This window comes from Sebastes fasciatus, chromosome 9 (assembly GCF_043250625.1).
Source record: "Sebastes fasciatus isolate fSebFas1 chromosome 9, fSebFas1.pri, whole genome shotgun sequence".
In the NCBI taxonomy this organism is placed as follows: Eukaryota; Metazoa; Chordata; class Actinopteri; order Perciformes; family Sebastidae; genus Sebastes; species Sebastes fasciatus.
Window position 1 is genome coordinate 21352715 of NC_133803.1, and position 23535 is coordinate 21376249.

At 41.7% G+C, this 23535-nt stretch overlaps 1 protein-coding gene across 6 annotated transcripts in view; it reads right to left on the bottom strand.

The window, feature by feature from the left end:
* Positions 1–23535, bottom strand: part of LOC141774198 (signal-induced proliferation-associated 1-like protein 2) — a 100374-nt gene that overhangs the window by 39445 nt on the left and 37394 nt on the right. For all 6 annotated transcript variants that reach the window (XM_074646620.1, XM_074646617.1, XM_074646618.1 and 3 more), the window contains exons 3-8: positions 18082–18215; positions 16623–16811; positions 10104–10278; positions 8869–8972; positions 6630–6787; positions 5412–5988 (exon numbers count right to left, since the gene is read on the bottom strand). In XM_074646620.1, the coding sequence (XP_074502721.1) occupies positions 5412–5988; positions 6630–6787; positions 8869–8972; positions 10104–10278; positions 16623–16811; positions 18082–18215 (1337 nt within the window). The remainder of the gene's footprint in view (positions 1–5411; positions 5989–6629; positions 6788–8868; positions 8973–10103; positions 10279–16622; positions 16812–18081; positions 18216–23535) is intronic.

Here is a 23535-nt window from a genome sequence, read left to right on the forward strand (position 1 = left end):
TGGCTTCAGGGACACATTAACTCAGACTACGGCCTGTCAACACTCCACCAGATTCTCACACTGGCAGAAACCCTACCCCGCTGTGTGAGAGGGGACCCGAGACAACCATGATGGATCTCATAGTGAGACGCAATCTGAAAACTTTATTTACTTAGGAAAGGACTCACACGGTTGATGAAATCTCTGTTTTGAGTTAAATACATGCTCAAAGTTTTTCAAAGAGAGATGAAACCATAGGAGCATGACTAAACAATCGCTCTGCATAAAACATCAAGGGCAAAAGAAATTGGAAATGTGAAGTCCAAAAGCTCTCTGGGGGCAAAGTCAGGAAGTAAATGGCCTGTGCATGAAGAAGACATTGGCCTGGGCGTTAGGGACCATGAATCAAACTGCCCTTTGTCGGAAATTCATTAGGCCTAAATAATAGCTCTCTAAATGCCTTCATCAACGCCCCCTTTACTCAGTCCATCCAGAAAATGAATGTGCCCAGGTTCTCCTCTGAATGGCCCAAATCTATAATAACAGGACACTCATCCGGAGGGATTTGTGGCCTGTGAAGTTATTCGGATTAGGGATGGTGACATAAGGTCTGGCAGCGTGGACGACGTGTGTCTGTGACATAAAGAAACAAACAGCATCAGCCTCCAATCTGTCGTCAAGTAAAGTGTCGCTGGCGCTGATCCTCAGTGAGAAGTCTGACAGTCTGAAGTAGCTCCGACACTGACGACACCGCCTGCAGTAGCTCGTTTCACAGACTTGATAAAACCTCGTCATCCCACTGAACTTCAAAGAACTGAAGTACAGATTGGTGAAACGTGGGTCACCCGTTTCCTCTGGGCTGGATATTTGTGAATCAATTTCTAAATCTAGGACAGTGGCTTCTAGTGGGATATGGCACAATTTAGCTTAATGGGGCAAGAGTAGTAGCAAGAGATTCATGTCAGCAGTTACTAATACAACCTCAAAATGGTGCTGATTAGTACTGATTAATCGATTAGTTGATTGATGTTGATAGATATTTTGTCAAACGTGGCAATCTATCCATCATTTAAGTTGCTGATTAAGCAAAAAATGGTAAAGATTAATCTAGATTTTGCTGCTTTTCTCTGTTATAAATATTATTAAAGTGAATGTTTTTGGGCTGTTGGTTGAAAAAAGAAGCAACGTAAAGATATCAGCTTGGGCAACTATTTTTTTTGGGCTCCCAGCTTTCAAACTGAAAGCAACTTGGCGACTCGTTTGGAAACTTTATTTCTTTTATATCACGAAAATAGTTCACCGAAATGTGTCTCTGAAAACATTTTATACGGGAAATAAGCCATGCAGTTGTGTCTGTCTTTATTTTGGATCAACAACAACGGTTAGTTTAAAAGCTTCTTGGGAGTTTCCAGAGGCGGCGAGTCGCGTCGGACGCCACTGATTTGCATAAAGTAGCCTAGACCTCAACTTTATAGAAATGAGGAGCGGCAAACATGACGCCCCGTTTTTCTAAACGCAACCTAGCTACGCTACCAGAATGCATTTGCACGACTGCTTACATCGACAATGAATAGGAAGCGTGGAAAGGACGGATCCCGTGGACACGTACCATGAGAAATGATTGTCATTATCCAATAATCTGCAGACTATTTTTCTCTATAAATTAATAAGCCATTTTCTAAGATGTCAAAAAATAGAGAAAAACGGGCATAATAATTTATCACAGCCAATAATGACATATTCAAATACTTTGATTTATCCGACCCACAGTCTTAAACAGAAAGATTTCCATTTACTTGCATATATGACAAAAAAGAGCATGAGATTACATTTGAGAATCTGCAACCAGAGAATAATTGCAGAGAAATGACGTAAAATGATGAATCACTTATCAAAATAGTTGTTGCTCTAAAGCATTTATTGTCTAGTTTTTCCTTTTGCTACTTTGCCTCTTCTATCACTCAAATCTATATCAGATACGGTGATTCACTTTTATCTGTAGCCCTGCTGATGCCTACAGCACATAAAGAAAGACTGTCTGTACTTTGTTCAGGAAACAAACTAAATATGGCAACCGAGCCAAGATGACTTGTCTCATAAAAGCAGAACACGCGGCCACCCAGCTCAGCAACACCCTGGAGAGCCGGACGTTATCACAAAGCTTTTAGTTTTGCTCTCACACTGGGCTCCTCTGTGTGTTACAGCAGCCAATCTGTTCACTCTGGTTCGCATTACATCACAGGTCCGGCAGCCCGTAAATCCTACCAATGAAACACGACTCGAGTCAACCTCTGGGACGTTACAGACACCTTTGGGACAAAGTGTGCACGGTCAGCTCATACCCAAAATGTGCACACTGCTGCTGCTGCTCCGCTGTAACACAATTAGCCACTTATTAATACTTATTCTGAGCCTTTCCTGTGAAATATCCCTCACAAATCCCGTGGGTAAGAGGACAGTAAATGTGAGAGGATATTAACATAGTGAATGAGGAAGCGATGTCCTTTGGCTAATCACAAATGCTAATATATCCTGCTCTGTCCTTTCTTAGGATGAGTTGAGTAGACACTGAATGGCACATGTGTCCTTTTAAGATTAATTATGGTAAATACTTCTTGGTTGGGATATGCAAAATCTTTGTGCACATTTACTTTTGCTCGTTCCAATTTCATCTGAAAATAGTCCACTGCAAAAGGTGATAACAAAAAAGGTGTAATTATCTCCACCTATGGTAATCCTCAGAGGAATGAGGTTCTTTGGTGGGTTTTCTTGTGCAGGAAATGGATTGTTACTCCCATGTTGCTGTCTGAACCAATGATATGCTGGCTGGAAATTTCAAGGCCGTTGATGAGGTTGCCAAAGGAGGGATAAGTGGAGGAGAGTATTCAGGCAGGCAGGCAGAAATAAGGTCATGGACGGCTCAGGTTTGGATTTTTTGGGATTCAACCTCAATGTTTTTTTAAAGGAAACAAAGGGCTGCCTGATTAGAGGTTCAGTAAACAAATCATGGAAACTAGAATAGGAAAAACAAGCCTACGCACGAGGAGCGGAAACAATGCATCGGATGCCAGCGTCCAGGCTGAGGAACCAGGTGTTTTCATCTATTTTTTTTTTTATTATAAACTTGCAGACTTACAAAAAAATCCCACAATATAACCAGGGCCACAGAGCACAGATGGGGTTGAGAGAAATTGGACGAAGTGGATAGCAGCTCTCAATAGGAGTGAAGTAGTGAGGCCAAGTGTCCTCTATTCTTAGTCTGTCAGACCCAAAAGAAAGTGTGTTTCCTCTCCTCCCCTTCAAAACTGGGTTGGTGTCCTGTTTAAGCTCCCTCCTCCTGTACCTGCGCCCAGACATCCACGAAATCAACAATGGGCCAAAATCACATCATCGCTAATCTCCCACTCCCGTTAAATGAGCCGTCTGCCGCAGGGAGTGGCTGCGAGTTGCAACACATGAGACTTGACAGGATAGATATAGGTTAAGCAAGCAACCGTTCTGCTGACATGATGATGAAAATAGAATAACAAGGTTTGTGGTGAGTAGTAAAGCTACAATGGTGAGAGCAATATTTGCAGAATGCATTGTTTCACCGCAGAGCTACCACAACTATCCCAAAGTAAAATGCCTCACTGCACCATTTAAACTAAAGGCAGCCATTTCCCTTCACATGCTATGCAGCTTGTGTGTGAATCACAGTCATAATAGATTTACTGGGCAATTCTGATGACAGACTACTACTACTCAGAGTTTCATGGAAGTTACTTATAGGTCTCTTTGTCGGCAGGATGTACTGGTGAACTCCTTTTCAATACAGAGAAAGGCTTTTTCATTCGATATTGGGAGTAAAACTACTACAAGGAGGTTTTCATAAGCAATGTAGAGCAAAAAGAAGACCAACGCAAAATGTCCCCGTCATTTCCAAAGGAGTGACCAAGCTGAGCAACAGGTGAAGATGAATGCAGCAGGTATAGTGAGATACAGCCTAGATTTTTTGTTGTGCTTTGCTGGAGCACAAAACACCCAAATTGTCTGTTATCAAGCTATTAAATAGGCGTTATCGCTCACTGTAAGTACCATAGATGTGGGTCAGTAGGGGTCTGCTACGCCGACTAGGACTGCACAATTAATCAAAATTTTATCAAAATCTGCAATTTTCAAATCACAGGATGAGGAGGAAATTGCAATATTTGTTAAAGGTGAAATGTGGGTCAAAATACCATTTCAAATTAAATATTGTGGTGCTGCAGAGATGTCCTGGCTTACACATCATATTCTACAGACTTGAGAAAACATCTTTGTTTGGTACAGCTCACCACAAAAATCACACCATAATCATTTAAATATGTTTTTTCAGTGAAAATGAGGATAATGATGTAAAAATCGTAATTCTCTTAAATATCTCATTAATGTCACAGTCAAAGTAATCGCAATTAAATATGCCCTAACGCCTACTACGTTGTAAAAGTTAAAGCGTAACTTAAAAGCAACACGTTCTAATGTGTTGTAAAACTGAATGAAACGTTTTGTTTTTAACACAAACAAAGAGGCTTCTTTAGGTTTATGTAATAAAACCACTGGTTTCACGCTGGATGCGAACCCCAGCACACCATCGCCCCTGACCTCCATCCAATATGGAGTTTCACATTGTATATACTAGAGCGCCTGACTTCCACTTCTGCTCCTGTCATAATTACGCTAGAGGTCGCCAGTCTTCTTTTATTCCTTCTTTCGGTGACCATGTGAATAGATGATAAAACCTACTACTTGGTGTGGCAGGGCACTATTGACCCACATCTGTGGGCTTATGGGGAAGGGATAATGTACAGCAAGGCGGTCATTGTTGCAAAATAAACCCTGATGCAGGCGATGCAGAACTGCGTCCATAGCAACGGTCTGTTATACATAGCAACGGTCTGCTTTAAAGACATAACATATATTAGAACGATCAGAATCGAGTATTCAACAAAGCCGTGTAATAACCACAAATAATGCCTATTTAATAAACTGATAACAGTCTAATCTGTTGACAAAAGCTGCTTGTGGGTGAACGGGAAAAGGTGTCATGAATATTTGGCTAATGTCGATGCCAAAGTATTTTTTTAATCTGTCGGTGCATGTTCGTGTATTATTGCCAACCTGGGCTGCACCTTGGCCGATCCATTAATTAAAACCGTTTTGACACATCACTGGTATGACAACTTAATTTTACTTTAATATGCTCATTATATCAAAAATAAACTGCATGCCAAACTAAAACTAAACCCTCAATTAGCCACAGAGAATGAATTACTCCCTCTGAGAGGTGACTGCAGTGTTTTCAGATCTCTTATGGTATGATTTGAGACTGATACTCTCGTATGGTTTAATCCAGAAGACAATAAGACCTAAAATGATAGAGATTATTACAGCTGAGTCTTTAAGGATCTTACCTCTAGTCTTTGCACCATCTCCCTGATGTCCTCTCCGCAGTTGTCGTGGGCCGACAGCATGATACACTCCCCGCGCTCGTAGAAGATCTTAATGCTCATAATCCCTGAGGTCCATCCAATGACGTCACGACAAGAGCAGTTGAACACCACGTTTCTTGAATGCTCCTCGATGAGCACAATAAACTCGTTGGATATGCCGAGCAAGCAGTCCACGTCCATCGACTGGCCGAAGTCCCGGGCGCGGACGCTCCAGGTGATGGCGCCCACGCTGAGCAGATGTGCGTCCTTCCTGGGTTTCACCTTCTCCTTCTTCTTGGCTCCGAGGGTGATGAAGCTGAATTTGACAGCAGAGTCAATAGTAGCCGTGCTAACAAAGTTCTCAGCCAGGTCCTTCAGGTACTCCTGCCGCGTGCGAGTCGCCATGGCTCGGAACTTCTCCGATTTGTGTGCGGCGTTCTCTCCGTTGATGACCTTGGCGAGCAGGAAGTCCCTGAAAACCGCCGACTTCGGGAAAGTTACAGACTTGGGAATAGGAGGGCCGAACGGAGGCACGTCTTTAGATCTGGACACGGCCACACTGGAAGACAGGATGGAAACAATAAATCACAAGCAGCGGCGACAGTTAGGAGAAAGTAAAAGGACTGAACGAGGGTTGAACTGTGCGTATAATGAGCAGCAATTTAAAGAGTGTTGAAATTATACAGCTTTCAGGGAAATTATTTGAGAGGAGCTCAGACTAATCTCGCTCTGTTCAATGCTATGTTATTAACAAGAGTTGTCTTGACTTCAGAAACACTCGAGGAGAGAGTCGTAAGTCATAATTTCAAGGTGTCTCTGAAGATAATAACTGTATCATCACTGAGCAGATCAAAAGAGCCTTGTGATTCCCGCACATTACTATAAAGTCATGACAGAAACCACAGAAAGCACTCAGCAGGCTATTATTATTATTCTTTCAAATTAAGTGCTCTTAAAAGTTCATGTAGAGCCATTTGGCATGAAGACATTTATGAAAAGCACATCAAAAGATAAACACATTCCCCTAAATTGTCTTGAGACTATTAGTTTGCTTCTCATCCCACGGTGAGGCGCTCTAATGTTTGGTAGTTTTGACTCAATGCCACCAAATTCAGATTTTTAGCCGCTCCTTTTTCATCAGCCTGAGTGAAACAGCTTTGAGAGAGCCTTGCAGGCGTGGTGCACGCTCGTTCTGTTTACCTGTAGCAGACGTTATCAGTGCAGGGGTTGTGGACTTTGACGATGACAAACACATGTTGGAAATGAGAGCGGATGTGTTTCGGAGTGAAAGGAAGGGCCCCTGGCTCCTGGAATACTATGGTGACGATATCATTGCCGATGTGCCTCTTCCTTAACAACTGTAAAAAGGAGGGAAACATGGAGTCAAATACAGAACAAGGAGAAAAGGCATCACATAAAAGGTGAATATAATTAAAGAGTACACTGATTTATAAACATTCATTCTTTAAGATTAAGTTTAGCATGAAAACAAAGAATCTTAGAGGTTTTAAAGAGAGATTATGTAGGTTTTGTTGAACAGTGTAAATGATAAAGCGTTAAGTATAACTGACTTATAACTTATAGTCAGTTATACAGCAAAATCGATCTAGTTTTCTTACATTAGCTAACATCAGCCACCATAAGCTACTGGTCACAACACACCTACCAACCCGGTCTTATGCTTTTGCGTCATTTGTACGCCACGCAACAGAACTACGGTAACGTCTGCAGTTAGGTTTAGGCAACCAAACCACTTTTGTTAAGTTTAGGAATCACGGTTGGCCTTAAAATAAGTACGTAAACTAAGTAAATAGGTACGGAAACAACGTAACATAAGTACAGAAAACACGTAACGTAACTCACAAAAACAAAACACCGGTCTTGAACACCTGGTTAAAGGTTAGTTGATCACCTCCCAGCATAAGCGGTCTTTCTCGCTTTTTATTCTACGTCACAAACTCTGAGTGTAGCATATTTATAGATGCGTTTACATTGTAGTTAGTACAGACTACATGGTGCACAAATGACAAGCAAAAAGCAAGAAAGGTGTTCTTATTGCATGCATAATGCCTTGTGCATTATCGTGTCATTCATACGCCTTTTTGTGCAAACAAGCTGAAGTAACGTGTAGTGGCAGAAAATCAAAGTATACTGAATTGAGCAAGGGAGCAAAGTTTTATTGCTTATGACTTCATTTTTGAATTTGTAAAGAGAAGCAATGTGTTATTTCTTCTTTCAAAAGATAAATAGTGTTGCTTTAAGGCGTGGCTAAGTCATTTTTTAAACCAAACAGTGTAGTTTTTGAGAAAAATCCACAGGAGAACACCATCAGATCATTTGAAATCATTTGAGTGGACAAGTCAAGGAAAAAGAAAAAAGAAAAATAAAGTGCCCATAATATTTCAAATGACAAACTGAATGTAATGTCTGTGGCATCAGAAGCACCACAAGCAGAACAACAAACCATTTACTGTAAAAAACAGTTTGTCCATTTACGCTTCATGTTTTTATTCTGAAATCTTGTGTCAAATCAAGATAAAGAGCTTTTTGGATGAGGGAGATGTTCCCTGCTAACACAATTTCGGCTTTTTTGGGTGACGGAGACACATCCCGCCAAACCCAATTTAGACTGCTTATATTATTGGATTGTGCAGATAGTTAACCTTCTGGTTTAAAGTTGTCAGTGAAGGTCAACAAGAGGCCGAAACAAGCAGGATTAGAAGGTTTAGAGGTGAATTGGAAAGGATGAAGCGATGAGTGGGGTGAGCTCTGCTTGGGCCTACTGGAAGATTACCACCAGGGATTAAAGGAAACCATCCCACTCCATGAAATACAATTGGAGGAGGAGAAAACAAAAAGAGAAAGCACCCCACCTTAATCCTGCCAATCAGACATTTTAGATGATGGATTAGGTCCCTGCAGTGTTTCTCTGTAGATCCTGCCCCTGACTCACTGACTTCCTCCTTCAGTGTCTTAATATCTCTGCAGGGTTGTACCCACAGGTTTTATTATGGGCTCAAAAAGCACTTCCATACAAGCAGCGCAGAGACTAAAATGGTGAACCTCTGTAATCGTGGCTTTATCGGGCCATCGCTCGCCAGTCCACCGCTACATCCACTTAATTCCACTTGTTAGCGCAGACAGACACAGAGGCCCATCTAATACCACGTCGGGTCCAGCCCCTGGGGATGCATTGATTAAAATCCTACTGTGGGGGTACCGTTACCATGGCAACGCTCATGCTTTCAACTGATAGGTCATTACCGCGGCAAAATGAGCCTCTGGGGAAGATTGGCAGGAGCCGGGATTGAAGATATCCTAAAAGGAAGCTGCTCGGGGACTTATTACCTCCATTAGACAAGCGGCTCACCGCACAGTAAAGCGAACAGGGTGGTCTGCTGCTGAAGGGGATAGAGCGAGGAGTGTAGGGTTTACTGACCTGCTGTCTGTTGTTGGGCGTGTAGGGGAGCATGGTGGACACGTGAAACATCAGCTCGTAGTCCTTATAGGTGGTGTAGAGGGAGTGCGTGCCGGTGGAGTCCGCTGTAAAACAGGACAAAGGCCATTGTGTTAGATAAGCCGATGATGTAATTAAATAGAAATCAAGGTAACACTTTTTATTACACAGCTTTGTTGAATACTCGATTCTGATTGGTTAATCACAGCGTTCTGCGGTCTGTTATTGCTTTATAGCAGACCGTTGCTATGTATAATAGACCATCGCTATGGGCACAGTTCCGATGTCGGACTCTGGACGACCATTTTTGTGTCAAATTATTGATTTCTTAAGTACGTAGCTGTGTAATAAGTGGGATAATGTACAGCTAGCGGGTCATAGCTGTGAAATAAACCCCTTAGTGGCGATGTAAGACCCCGACGTGAACAATTACTGGCACGCTGTCCATTATTTCTTACTTAATAGACGGTTAACAAACAATGAAATTATAATTAATTATGTACACGAATTATTAGTGATGCTATTTTATATATTTTATTAAGTATTTGTTAATGATTAAAAATGATTTAAAACCTTTATGAAATCGTTTATAAAACATATATAAACATTACACAGATGGATATTTTTAACACTTTGCTAGTGGTTAATAATTGGTTTCTAAACCCTCTATAAGCGTTATTTAAATAGATAGTTAATACTTTGTCTATGACTAATAATTGGTTTCTGGTCTGGTATCTATGTAATGTTTACAAATCATTTGGTAACTATTAACAAATACTTCATATAGTATATAAAATGTTATAATGTGTGCAACAATAAACTGTTAATAAATAGTTTACTAATGTAATCAGAATGTAGTTGTTATCATCTCTTATCAGTTGTGACACAATATATAATTTATAAACTAATTATTACACAAACTAATGATAAAATAACATAATTTATAGCATTGCTAATACTTAGTAAACATTATTAATTATAATTTCATTGTTTGTTTAAACAGTAAAATAACTATTAACTAAAGTTTAATTAACCATTCATTAATGATGGTTATTATAAACTGTTACCAAAATCGTGATTAAAGATATATAGACTTAAGAATAACATTGCAGCCCTACAGAAGAGCAACATGAAACAGAACATCTGCACTCAGCAGGGTTAGAAGTGTGTGGGATTTCACTTTGTGAATGTTTAGTTTGGTGCGTCTTTTATCTTACTCTTGTTATCCAGCTGAGCTCTGTACTTGGTGAAGCCTTTGAGGCGCACCCTCTGACCGAGCAGATCCAAGAACTCCTCCAGCGCCGGTCCGGCACTCTCGTTGTTGTACATCTCTTCCTCTGTGCTCTGGCCCGCCTTGCAGTACAGCACTCCCACCTTATGCTGGAAGCTCAGCTGGGAACGAGGAGCACACACACACACACAGACACTCAAGTATCATTTCCTGCCGCTGATGTGTATCACTCACACCACACTCATATACATGCTGTACATTATGCACTCAGAGCATGCGAGTGCCCACTTTCCATCATGTCACAGCTAATGCGAAGGCCTTCATAACCCTTCCAGGAGAGAGCTGGAATCCCCTTTTGTGAAGCTGGGCTGTGAACTCTCAGGAGCTCTGAGCGGAGCATAAATCAAGCCGGGCTAATAGCTGCTACTTAAGAGCAGCTGTGGAGCAACGAGGGAATGAATTACACACATATAGCGGGATAGCTTTGGTTTATGGCAGAAAACTCTGTAAGCTGCCAGCAATAGCTTTTTAATCTTTTTCTAAAGAAAGACTTCCTTAAGCAACACTTATGTTTGGTAAACATAAGAAGCATTGAATGACAACACTGATCTCTCCAACACCCCTCTTCTTGATTTAGCCAACAAAGAGCGCCTCGACAAAGATAAATCACAAAGAGGAATATTTATAAACCTAAAAATCTCACAGGTATTCACTGAGAGCATTATTATTATCCAGAAATGACAGATCTGATATGAACTTGTCTCGCGAAGAGGCAGGAAGACATAAAACATCCTCCTTGCACGGTGCGAGTGAGAGCCCTCTCCACCACCAACATGAATCTTTCATGGCTTACAGCTCCCTGACGCTGGCCAAGAAAGAGAGTCAAAGGGGAAGGAATAAATGAAAAATAGCCCCCTGCGTTTGGCACCTGTTACCCAACAATTCACAGCTGAGGACGGCGTGATCTTGACCCAGGGTGAATGTGTCAATACGGCAAAACGAAAAGGTTTCTCTGAATGCGAGAGCCAACAAATTGGAATTGTCTTTTCCCTCCGTCACAGGTTATCCGTTCCCGGTGTGCTCCTGACACTGCTGTCATGATGACTTCCTCTATCTGCTCTGCACTAAAGCTCCTGCGGTGGATGGAAAGCTATTACGCTATCAAGCCCAGTGGAAATGGCCTGATGTGCAATGATGTGGTCTTCTATTTTTCATCCTGCATTATACGGGCTCACTTAACCTCCTGCTCCTCTTAACAGACCGGCCGACGGCAAGGACAATCGCATTGCCCTTTGGTGCAAAATGTGTCTCTTCCTGAAAAGTGCAAACACATCAGGACACATATAGAGATGAGTAATGCTCCCAGGTAAAGCTCATTGTGTAACCACCTTTGATGTGTTTTTGGTGGCATCAGCTTCTGATAAGGTAGAGCAGCCATAAAAAAAAAGCTTTATCCCATTTAACGCCTCTGTGATTAGCTAAAATATTCCACTTGCTAAAAATCTGAGCATAAGCTGCTAGACAGCAGTAATATTCTGTCTTTATATATCTTTTTCCCCCTCTCCCTCTATCTGTCCAGGGCTGGAGGGCCTCCTCTCCTTCTCTTTAACAAAACAACATATAAAATGCAAAGATAGAAAGATGCTTAATGAGTGGAGAGAGAAAGGAGGACAACGTTCCCCTCGGAGAGCTCTGAGACGCACCTGAGGGATTCAGCGGTGCCCTAACACAACACACAACATCACCGTGACATCTGTCTGCACTGCAGCAAAAACAAAAAATCCAAATCATGGCTCCCAAAAACCTGGCTACAATCAGCATGCATCATTACACAAACATCGCTGTTGCAATTTGTACTGTTTTTGGGGCGCAAGTGTTGCAGCAACAAGATGTAAAAAGGGGGATATAGATGTGGAGGAAAATGAGGGGGACAAATTCTGGGCACTACATATCTTCACCAAGTTAATCCTCAAGTTTCAAAGTCATGAAGGGGATTGATTTACATAAGGGAGAGGTGATTTTTTTGGCACTGCAATAACAGCCTCAGTAAGTGGTAGATTACTCTATTTAAGTTGTGGAACAAATCTCACTTAAGCCTGAATTATACTTCAGAGTTGAGCTGTCACTGTGGGCATCAGGACTGGTTTATGGTCCTGTTGACTAGTATATATGTGACCTGAATAGCATAAACATTGTTACAACAATAAAGACAAACAATACAAGCAGGCAAATACAACTGTCATAAACTACAAATGAGTGAGCACAATATCTAGTTAATGTACAATACAAAAAAAACAGTCATAATGAATAAAACAGGACAATTTTAAAATGATTTCAGGGAAAATTTAAAAGCAATAACGTGCTATTTTCTCGATCATTTAAAATTAGGGGTGGGAATCACCAGAGGCTCCACGATACGACATTATCACAATAGTTAAGTCACGATACGATGTTATTGCGATTTTAAACATTTTGTGATATGCTGAGTATATATTATATTGCGATATATTGCGATTCATTACCTTTTTTCAACTGCAAATTATGCAGTTGTCAACATCTGTTTTATCTAATAAGATAAAGTTTTCATATTGTTAATCTCGGAGTTCTTATTCACACATCTTGAGGTCAGAGGTCAAGGGACCCCTTTGAAAATGCCGGTTTTTCCTCGTCAAAATTTAGCGAATATTTGGAGTGTTATTTAGCGTTCTTCCCAACAAGTTAACATGACATGGTTGGTACCAATCAATTTCTCAGGTTTTATAGTTCCATATGATACCAGTATCTTAACTCTAGCTTTAAGACTGAATAGCGGCGGATTGTTAAGAGATTAATAGTTTATATTATAAAAGATCGTAATTGACGTCCGTGTATCGATACAATATTGCCACACAATACTAAGCTGTATTGATTTTTTCCCCCACTCCTATTTAAAATTGACTTAAATTCCCCAATCAGCTCTGACAATATCAGGTCCTTCTGTACATCAATACAGTGTATTTAAAAGCTTTTTCCAGTTCTGTTCAAACCTTGGGGACCAACATCTGTAGAATATTACGAGAGCGCAGGCCATATTGATTTTGGTTTTTACACATGTATGTACACAGATAAGAAGGAACCAATCCAAGGAGGGACTTATATATATATATATATATATAAGAGTCAACCAATGGTAAAGTCTGCGGACATACAGAAACGGCCATTTAGCAGCAGCATACAGGGCACAGTGGTGTACGGGATTTCCACAGCGAGTACTACTGTAAAACGTAAAGCACAATAGTATCCAACTTCTTTAGGCACTGGTTAGGTGCAGATCACTGTAATCCAATAAAGGTAAAAACGTGTAATAGTGAATAGGCCAAGTGACCTTTAAAAATGTCTGAATATTGTAATTACTGTAACATCTGTATAGCACCTCTGTTTTAAATCCTATGTTTTTATTTACTTGCATAATCATTTGATGGTATACTGTTTTTGCTGCCAAGACCATTTTATGAATATGTAATGTTTGTTATAATTGGAGAACCACAATAAAAATATTGACTATAACTGTAATAGTGTAAGTAAACTTGATAAGCAGTGTTGGGAAATGGGCGGTGTCAAGCATTTATTCTTTGTTCACGTTATGATACAGAGCTCTGCAGTGAGAATGGTTTTAGGAAGAAGGTAATTTGTTCAGCATAATTGAGAAGGAAAGATTAGTAACCTCTCTCTGACCTCTGCGATGTTGTCTTTACTATCACCAAACACTATTATGTGAAGTTACACGCAGACACCTGCAGGCAGAGCCTTTATCTTTGTTCATATCCCTGCTTGCTTTTATTATCGGGAATTATAAATTAAAGCTTAAAATTGCATTTTTAATTCTAAAAGCGATGCAGCTGATAAACCGTTTCTATTAAACAAGAACTCCCAGATTTTAGTCTTTAGATGGAAACAACAGATACACATTTACATCAACGGCTTTCTAAGAAAAAAAATTATCATTTGTGATTTCTATCAGCTAAAATCACAAAAATCTGATTAACAGCTTAATGCTTTTCCCAGTCCATCCGCACACACAGCTCAGCTCATTGTGATCTACAATGTGATCTAAAATACATTCACATATGCTCTGTTCTCTTCTTACATCCAGGGCCATTACAGCGCTGCTTTCAGGGATTTTCTCTCTCTGCGGAACTGATCATGAGGTTATTGTGAGAAAGCTGTCTGAGGCTGACGACGTGCTTTCTGTTCACAGCAAGAAAAAGGAGCCTTTTCACACACTCCCGACACAAAAAACAGAGGACGAACATCTCCTCAGCAGTGTGCAGAAAGCTTTCTACATGCGGTAGAGGAAGATTATGCACTCAAATAAACAAAAACAGGCCTGGCAGACCACTCCACTGTTCCTGTCCAATATTAGCTTCCTCACATAAACACATTAGAGGGGCGGTGAAAGTCCAGCTTGGTTAAAAAAAAGATTACGGGGTGCTTGGAGGTATTAAACATTTGCACGGCAAGCATAACATTAATGATTAAAACAGGAGTGCACAAAAATACTGATGTCCAAATATAAAGCTGGCCTCCGCTGGGCGTTTGGTTTGAGGTCTGTGAGGAGGAGTGCCAGTTCGAAGCGCTACGAGCCCCACTTAGCCTCTCTCCTCCTCTGAAAGTACTTTCTTATATTACTTTATTGCTTTTTTCATGTGTCAGTTTATATCAAGTCTGTATCTGCAGACAGTCTCTCATACCAAAGGCATGGGGAGGTGTACAGCAGGTGAACAAACCCCCGTATCAGCTCCTTGAGATCTGGCAGGAAGCACCTCCTAGAGAAGTTACTTTGCCATAATTGGACACACAAAGTCTGTCATCATCTCAAGTGCGTTTAACTTGCTTTGGAGAGGACACTACACTGCTCCTGTTTACATGTGGGTAACAAAATCTTAATATACGAGAGGGACATGGCTGACACTTTCTATTATAAGAGCCTTTCCCCTGTCAATTGGAAGGATGGGCTCATGCTAATAAATGTAATTACACTAATAAGCAGCCAATTCTCTGATAGTAAGACGAGCTGTACAGCACTAGCTAATCCCCCCCCCCTCACTCCTTTCCATCTTGCAGTTTCATTACATGAGAAATTAAAGGCCCTAAGATCACACAATGAATCCATCTCTGACACCTGTGACTATAGAGAGCCCATATCGCTAATAGCTATTTTATTCAAACAGAGATAATGCAAGATGACATCCTCCGCCGTGCGGGCAGAATACCAAATCACCTGCTCTCAGATGAAGTAAGTCGTCAAAAGTGAGTTATCCTAGCTTGAGTGTCCTATCAGCAGAAAATGGGTGTCAAAGTAGTCGATGCCGGCTACAGAGAGTGTGGTGAGATTCATATTGATTCTAATTAAGTGTGATATTGGCTGTCTTAAGCCTCCACGCGGGAGCCGGTGTTCATCTATAATAAGCAGCCCACATATAGGACAAAAGGTTCCTGCTGTTTGAAGTTAATCCCTCCCGATTCCTTCTATAGCTGACGCAAATGTCAGAAACAGAGACAGATATACCTTAAATATAAGATCTATATCTCAATACAGTCCATCATTCTCTAGTTCCAAGATGTTATTCATATAATGTTGATATGTGGCAGTGATGGCTTCAAAATTAAACAACTGGAAAATATGTGTGGATGAGAGTGAATGGCTTTACCTTCCTTTCAACACTTTGGGAAATGTGTTTATTTGCCAAGAGTTAAAGGAGAAGATCGATACCACTATCATATCCGCCCGTTAAATATGAAGCTACAGCCAGAAGCTGGTTAGCTTAGCTTGGCATAAAGACTGGAAATAAGGGCAAACAGCTAGCCTGGCTCCATCAGGAGTAGGGCTGCCCCCTCTTAGTCAATTAGCTGACTAAGAAATCTTTAGTCGATTCGTTATTTTTTATGATTTTTCCATGCTGAATGATTTATTTCCAAGAAACTAATGAGCACATCTCTGGTTAAGACAAGATTTAAAGTGGTGCTTTAGTGTGATTCTTTGTGGAGAAACTCAGTTTTACAGATCTGTCAAATAAATCAACTAATCAATTAGTAAACAAAATGTTTTTTCGCGCTAGTGCCGATTCTCTCTGACCAATCGGTGGTCTCAGCTCGCTTGGAACCTCGACTGAGGTGGTACCAAGACCGGAGTTCTGTTGGTACCATCCACAACTTTTGCAAATGGAAATGCAAAAATAACGGTTCTAATATGTAAGGAACTGGACTGAACTGGACTGCTTGGTGGAAACGTGGCTAAAGCCACTGCCACTTGACAAGTAATAGTAAGTAACACCCCATAAAACCACAATTTGTAATTTTTACACTGCAGCTTTTGTACAAAGAGCAAATAGACGTATTTCCCTAGAAACAAATGCCCCTGATCAAGGAACCTAACCAGAGACTGCTCCAGTGCTGCTTTATCATCATCATCATAAGTCTGTGGTGGCGCTCAAAACACTGAGGACACCTCGATATTCGTACTCACCCCCTGCTCGTCCAGCTTGAGTAGCTGCTCCGGGACCTTGGGGGAGTTGAGGGCCAGCCTCAGACACTGGATATTAATCTCAGGGATGACGTATTCCAGCACTTCTTTCAGAGGCAGGCCGCGGGCCGTCCCGTGTCTCGCAGTGGATGGAATGGCGTCCTCCAGGATGGCTCCACGCAGTGTGGTCAGCTGGCAGAAAAGACAGATGATGAAGCTTTATCCAGTTAAGCTGCAAGAGTCTTATGAGGCCTTGATGTCCCTTCGTACAATGTGTTGAGGTTAGGTCTGTGTGCACAATCAATATGTGATTTCATTCATTTAGATCTCACTGAGCCATTATATTTTATTTCAAAATGTTGGAAAGGAAAACCAGGCTTATAAGCTCGCTGCTGTGTGAGCCAGTCGTAATATCTTTTATGTTATGCCATATTATTTAGGGCAAGAGCTCCATTACGGCTCCATTGGAAGGCATTAGGAACTCTCATTCTAAATAATTAAGATAAGCTAACTGAGCACTAGATGTTAAGTGGTATTTTACTCGCAAGATCATTAATGTGCCAGTAAATCGTGACCCAAACGGCTTCAAAACACCCACTCTGTAACCTTGTGTTGTTGTTTGGAACATCACAGACACATTTACGCCCATAAATCCCATTTCCACCCGCACAGCCTGCGGACACGACTGTCAGCAGTCAGCGGCTGTCCGAGAGAGAGAGAGAGAGAGAGAGAGAGAGGCTTTCTAAAAAGCAGATTACTTAAGAGACTTAGAGAGGAAGAGCGAGTAGGAGTGGGACAGGGAGGCAGAGAGCAGCGGGGCTAAATGATAGGAGCACAGGCAAATAGACGCTCCAGTGGTTGGAGAGTTAGAACATTGTCTGCGTGCTACTTGCAGGGCTACAGTGACCCAGATACATTGTTTTATCGTGGGAGTGGTGCTTTACACAAAGAATGGCTCTGGATATCAGTGACATTTCCCTGCCTGACACATCTGTTGCACCTGAATTATTCAGAGGATGAGACCACCCAGCATCAATCAAGGAGAGGTTTCTGTACCACCAGGGACTGTGCATCTCAGTCTGTGGATGAATCATGTTGTGTGTAGATGCGCGTGCACGGGTGTGAGCGAGAGAGCGAGGGTGATCACGCTGACTCCGATAGACTGCATCAGTGTTTGCATGACTGGCCAACTGAGTCACAACTGGCACCGACTCACTGGGAGCAGATTTAGGAACGGAGAGCTGCGAGAAACCTCCTCAGTTTTCAGGGGTACTGAAGCGTTCCTGCACTCCTGCACTGCTTCAATGAGTCCTGAGCTGAGAATTCAATATCTGAGAAATATGCTTTAAAAGCATGTCCTGGCTTGTAGTCGGTTCTTTAATAGAGCACCCCTCATAGTTCTACGCTGATTTAAGACAACAAGTGGTGCAGAAAAAGTGCACATTGTGTGTATTATAGTTACCTGACTGGTCCTGAAGGTGACTCGGTAGTTGGACTGCATTCCATCTTTCTCCTTCCCATCGTCCAGCCTCTCCCTGCGGACGCTGACCGCCACAGGCCCCAGATTGTCATCGACCCCAAAGTAGTTTTGATGCTCTGGAGGAATTAAAACACACATTAAAGGAACAGCGTGCAACATTTCAGGGGATCTATTAGCAGAAATGGAATATAATATTCATAACTATGTTTTCATTAGTGTATAATCACCTGGAACTAATAATCATTGTGTTTTTGTTAGCTTAGAATGAGCCCTTCATATTTCCATAGGGAGCGATTCCTCTTCACAGAGTCCACAATGTTGCTCCTCCATGTTTCTACAGTAGCCCAGAATGGACAAACCAAACACTGGCTCTAGCGAGAGCCTTTCATGTTTTTACGTTACCTAAAGGTCACCGTAGTCTTCAACACGCTTGTGAAACTGTGGTAACGTGAGACGCAGAGTGCAAAACCGTGGTACTGCCAGCCGCCGTTTGACTTCCGTTGCTCCTAAAGTCGTGTTATTATGGTATGGATTAACACGGTTTTTCACTCGCCGGCTCACGTTACCGCAGTCTTGGAAAGGGAGGAGTGAGCGGAAGGGGTACTCAGTTGGTTGCAATCTGTAACCACACCACTAGATGCCGTCAAATCCTACACACTGTCCCTTTAAGTGCTCTGAGTTGACATCAGCTTCACTGAATTGAAAAACCTCTAGTTCCAAGAAGTCTTGCAAATTGAGAAAATGACTGTGCATTGTATTTACTTGTTTACACTGTGGTTATACAGTATATTGTGTTTGATGCACATATTTCTTCACTTCTCTTCTTTATTATCTATTTATATTTCTCAACATATATTGTGTTATATATTGTGTCGTTATGTACATAATTTACATGTTACATATTCCTTTATTTCAATTTTTCTTATATTTCTTTATGCTTTTTATATTAGAGCAACTGTAACATCCCAATTTCCCACCGGGGATCAATAAAGTATTTCTGATTCTGAGACAGACTTTTCAGAAGAATAATCTATAACGTTGTTCACGTCTTTATCAAATCACCACTTTTGCTTTCAAGGAATATCAATTTACATTATTGAGCCCATATATTTATTTATTTGTGTAAAAATCTCTGTGTGGATTGGTTGTGGGCGAGCGGTGACACTGATTACAGAAAGCAGCGGGGGTTCAGCGGAGATTTGAAATTGATTCATTTTGGATTAGAGCCTGGCGAGTAGTGGTCGCAGCGTTGGGATTTAAAAAGCAAACAAACAAATAAAAATAGAGCGCTGGACAGTTTGACCCACTCTGACCCAGATACTCCACACAGCGTCGTGCTGCTCACAATATGAACACATGTAGAGCAAAGTGTTTTTATATAGGCACGCTTTTGTTCAGCATGATTCAGTATTAAATATGAATTAGGGACTCTGATTAAAAAATAATAATAATGCTTTAGATTATTAATTTCAAAGTGTTGCAATTATGATCCCACAACACGCACACCTGTATAATGCTGACACGCAGACCTACCAGGGAACAAAAGGGATTTTTGGGGGCTTTTTGTATCTGGACTATGACTCACCCCACTACAGATAGAGAGTCTGCCACCGCAGCAAAGAGCAGGCTTGACAAACTATGCTAAAGTTAAGGGACACATCACTCAATGCTTTTGTTTTCATGGCATATTGCTTTCATTCGATAATTGACCGAGCAGGGAGGAAGAATATGTGGTGAGAGACGGACAAGGCAAAGTTTCCTGGCTACATTTAAACCCAGTGGTTACATGGTATGTGCCTTAAACCACTAGGCCACCAGGATGTCCCCTCCGGTCAGGCTCAGAGTATTTATGTCCTTTAGAGGAACAGTTTTTGACATTTTTGGACAATTCAATCAAGAATAGCGCTTAACAGCAGCCCACTGTTTCTAAATGCTTCGGATGGGTTGAATACAGAGGTCAAATTTCATGTATGTACCTTTATGTATATGACAACCGAAATTAAGTTAGTTACACACCATCAAGTTTGGTATGAATATTAATTATCCCTGAAGGATGACTCTTAATTTTGTCATACAGGGACAAAATGTTTCCTTTGTCTAACACTTTGTTTCTCAAACATTGATGGCCAGATTTTCAGGAAACTTCCTGGGGATATTCATGGCGCTCAGACAATGTCTCCTGATGTTTTTGTTTTTGTAACCCCCTCACCTCTGCAGTGTACACAAAAATGACAAACTATAACGGGCAGATTCTCGTTAAATTCCAATTGTTAAATTGTGGACACTCAGTGAGCTTTCCTCTTTTGTCACCCTCAGGTCGAGATGTTAATTTGTGCAGTAAATGTATAATAATCTAATGGAAATTATGCTTGCAAACTGAACATTTTAGCCTCATTTCTGGCAGGGCTTCAAGAATAGCAATGTTGCCAATGTTTTGGTCATTCTTTCCATCAGTTTTGTATTGTGGGGTTTAATGAAAAAAGTAATGAACACTACAGGGGGTGACTAGCAGGGATTTAGACTTTTAGTCTTACTAGATTTAAGCATTGTAAGAACCAGTACTAAGTTCTGTGTTGACGTAGAAAGTAACTGCCTCAATAAGACACTCAGAATACAGTGTACTTATTGAGAATATTGTAAAGATATAGTATCATTGCAAAACATATCTTAAGTGTCAGTCCAATAAAGGTCGAAGTATGTGTGTGTGTTATGAGTACATGGACAAGAACAGAGCTTTGCACACACAAAAAGCAGTGCCTTGAGCAAACACCCCCTAATCCAGACTAAAGCCGGAGAGAAAGACCAGGATTCAGCAGACAACAAAAGAAAAACCTCAGCAGGGACTCAAAGCACTGACACTCGCTAAGAGATTTCTGCAGAGGTTTTGACATTGCATACATGCCATGTAGAGCACGCAACGTAAATACGCTGATTCTCGTCACTGTGGCATTAACGTCGGGGCAAAGCACATATCAGCATGAATAATAAATTGACTGTATGGAGGCAACGCGGGGTTAACCGCCTGAGGAATGCATGGCTTGTCAGGGACAGGGGAGTGAGGGGAAATGCTCTGTGAGGCATAAGGTCAAATGATGGCAGGAGGCCTAGTGGCCTCTGTATACGAGCCAACAGGCATCAAAGTACTGACGGCACAGCGAGGGAGATGGTGTCGACTGTATAGGAAAGCTCTTTGTCAACACATTTCAGTAACATGTCACTGTTACTCATCACATGGCGCTGACAATTTGCCACGGGTTGCAGAATGTGTGACTTTGATTGTGATGTCAAATAATGCCTCTTCTCCGTCTTCCTGTCACTCCACACTGCCTTCAAAATCTTTAATCTTTATGTCCTTGCTTCTTACATTTGTAGCTCTAAAACTTTATTTCAGGTCACGTATTTCCATATATGGCAGAGTTCACATCAGTGTCTCTCAACGACGGGGCGTGATCCGAGAAAAAACAATCATCCATCCACATCCAAAAAGGCTGATAACCCCTGGTTCACCCTCTATTGTTTATCTCAACGTCTACCCACATACAGACCCTTTTACAGTTTGCAAACAATGATGACGTACGTAAGTGTGCACACGCAGTTTGGTAACGGAAGTACGGCGGAGTGCAATAGCTTGTCAAGCTATATATAAGGGCATTAACCAAAGTTACTGCGACCAACCAATCGTCTGAATGTCACCAATTAACACGGTCACTCCTTAAACCAAAACACCTGTTGCTCTAAAAACGGCGGCGATCCTGTTGGAATTCAGTAGAACTTGAGTCCGCTGTTGGAATCTCGATTCTGACAAGTGAACACACAACAACCAGACATTTTATAAGCTTGCTAACTCGTCTTGATGTCTGGGGCAAAACGCTACTTCCGTTGCCAACATGCGCGCAGATGTTTTTGATGACGTTGGCTGTAAAATGGTCTATATATGTAGCCATGACCTGTGTGTGACAAGTCTTGGCCTGTGGGTGTGGATGAAACGTTGTCCATTAGTGCAGCCTGGGGAGAAACACTCCTGTTGCTAAGGGAAGGAGGGCTTTAGACAATCAATAGGATCAATGTTCAGCCCAGGTTGATAAAAGCTTGCCCTAAAGAGGTGACACACGGCCATGTTTGTGCGATAGTGTGAGTGCGTGTGTGTTTATGGTGAAGCAGAGGTGATGACAGACTTGTCTCTCCGATAAAACACCTCATGAAAAAAGGGCAAGGGCTACCACCACATAGGCACACACTGTGAAAAGGCGTCTTCTGTAAAAGCTATAATCAAAATGAAACTGACAGCAACAACACGGAGCATTTCAATTATACATTGGCCCGCCATAGAAATAGGCTAAAATCATACCGCAACTACATCAGGGATGCGTTCACTGTGCGTGAACACTACGTGAGTCGCTGTAAATGATTATCAGAGGGAGCTCAACGGTACATTCAAACACACTGTAAGTAGAGCAGCTCCGTAATGGTCTCGTTAACTGGAGACGATTGAGTTTACACACTGTGACACTGAAGAATATTTGAACACAGAGTATCTTTTAGAAGAAGGTCAGGCATCTCTCAGTGTGAAAGGTGAAGCAGCTGTTTTCTGGAGAGGCTCAAGAATGGGTAATTCAATCTGCTGAGAGCGACGGACACAGACAGTGGGGAAAAACAGATATGTATAATGCGGTGATGGGTCGGGGTCTGCATGGTATTTCCAGTCACATAGGTGTTTTAATGAGGGGACCCGGGGCCATGGAATAGTTTTACTGACCCTAAAGTTTCATAGGAGGGGTCCTCACACCCCTGCGGCCCCCACGGGGAACAGCTGCAGCGCACCCTCTCGCTCACCTCTCTCTTCTCACATGACTAATCACAGCTTCTCCGCGGGGTTCAGGGCAATATCACAGGGAGGACATGACCGTTCCTCTCCCGAGGAAGTGAAACACACACCCTCGCACCAAACACAAGCCTGCTATTGTTCTGGCCCTCATTTCATCTGGTCCTACAATAATAACTGGATACAAGATATCTGACCCAATGAGCAGAGGCTGTTCCATTTGGGAACTTGCTCTCACACGGCATTGTGCAAATAGTCTTGTTTCAAGGAAATGGATTTGGCCTGGAAAGTTTAATAATCCTCAACATTGAGTCATTTAAATCTTCCTGTATCATCACTGTTTAAAGGGCAGGTCCATCTGCCGTCCTTTCTGGGTTTCTCAAATGGAAACGCCCACTCAGCCGTAAGCAAAAAGCAGTGATGTAGGTTACCAGAGTAAGCTAATCAAGAAGGTTATGAATAATGTGAACGCTCGCAATCAGACAGCCCTTTTCGACGTGGAACTGAAGCCGTTATCTATGCTCTCTTCAAAGCCACCAGACTCCCTTAACAAAAACAGTACTTTTACCTCGCAGAACACAGCAGTTGCTGGTTTACCGCTGCATCGATGGGTT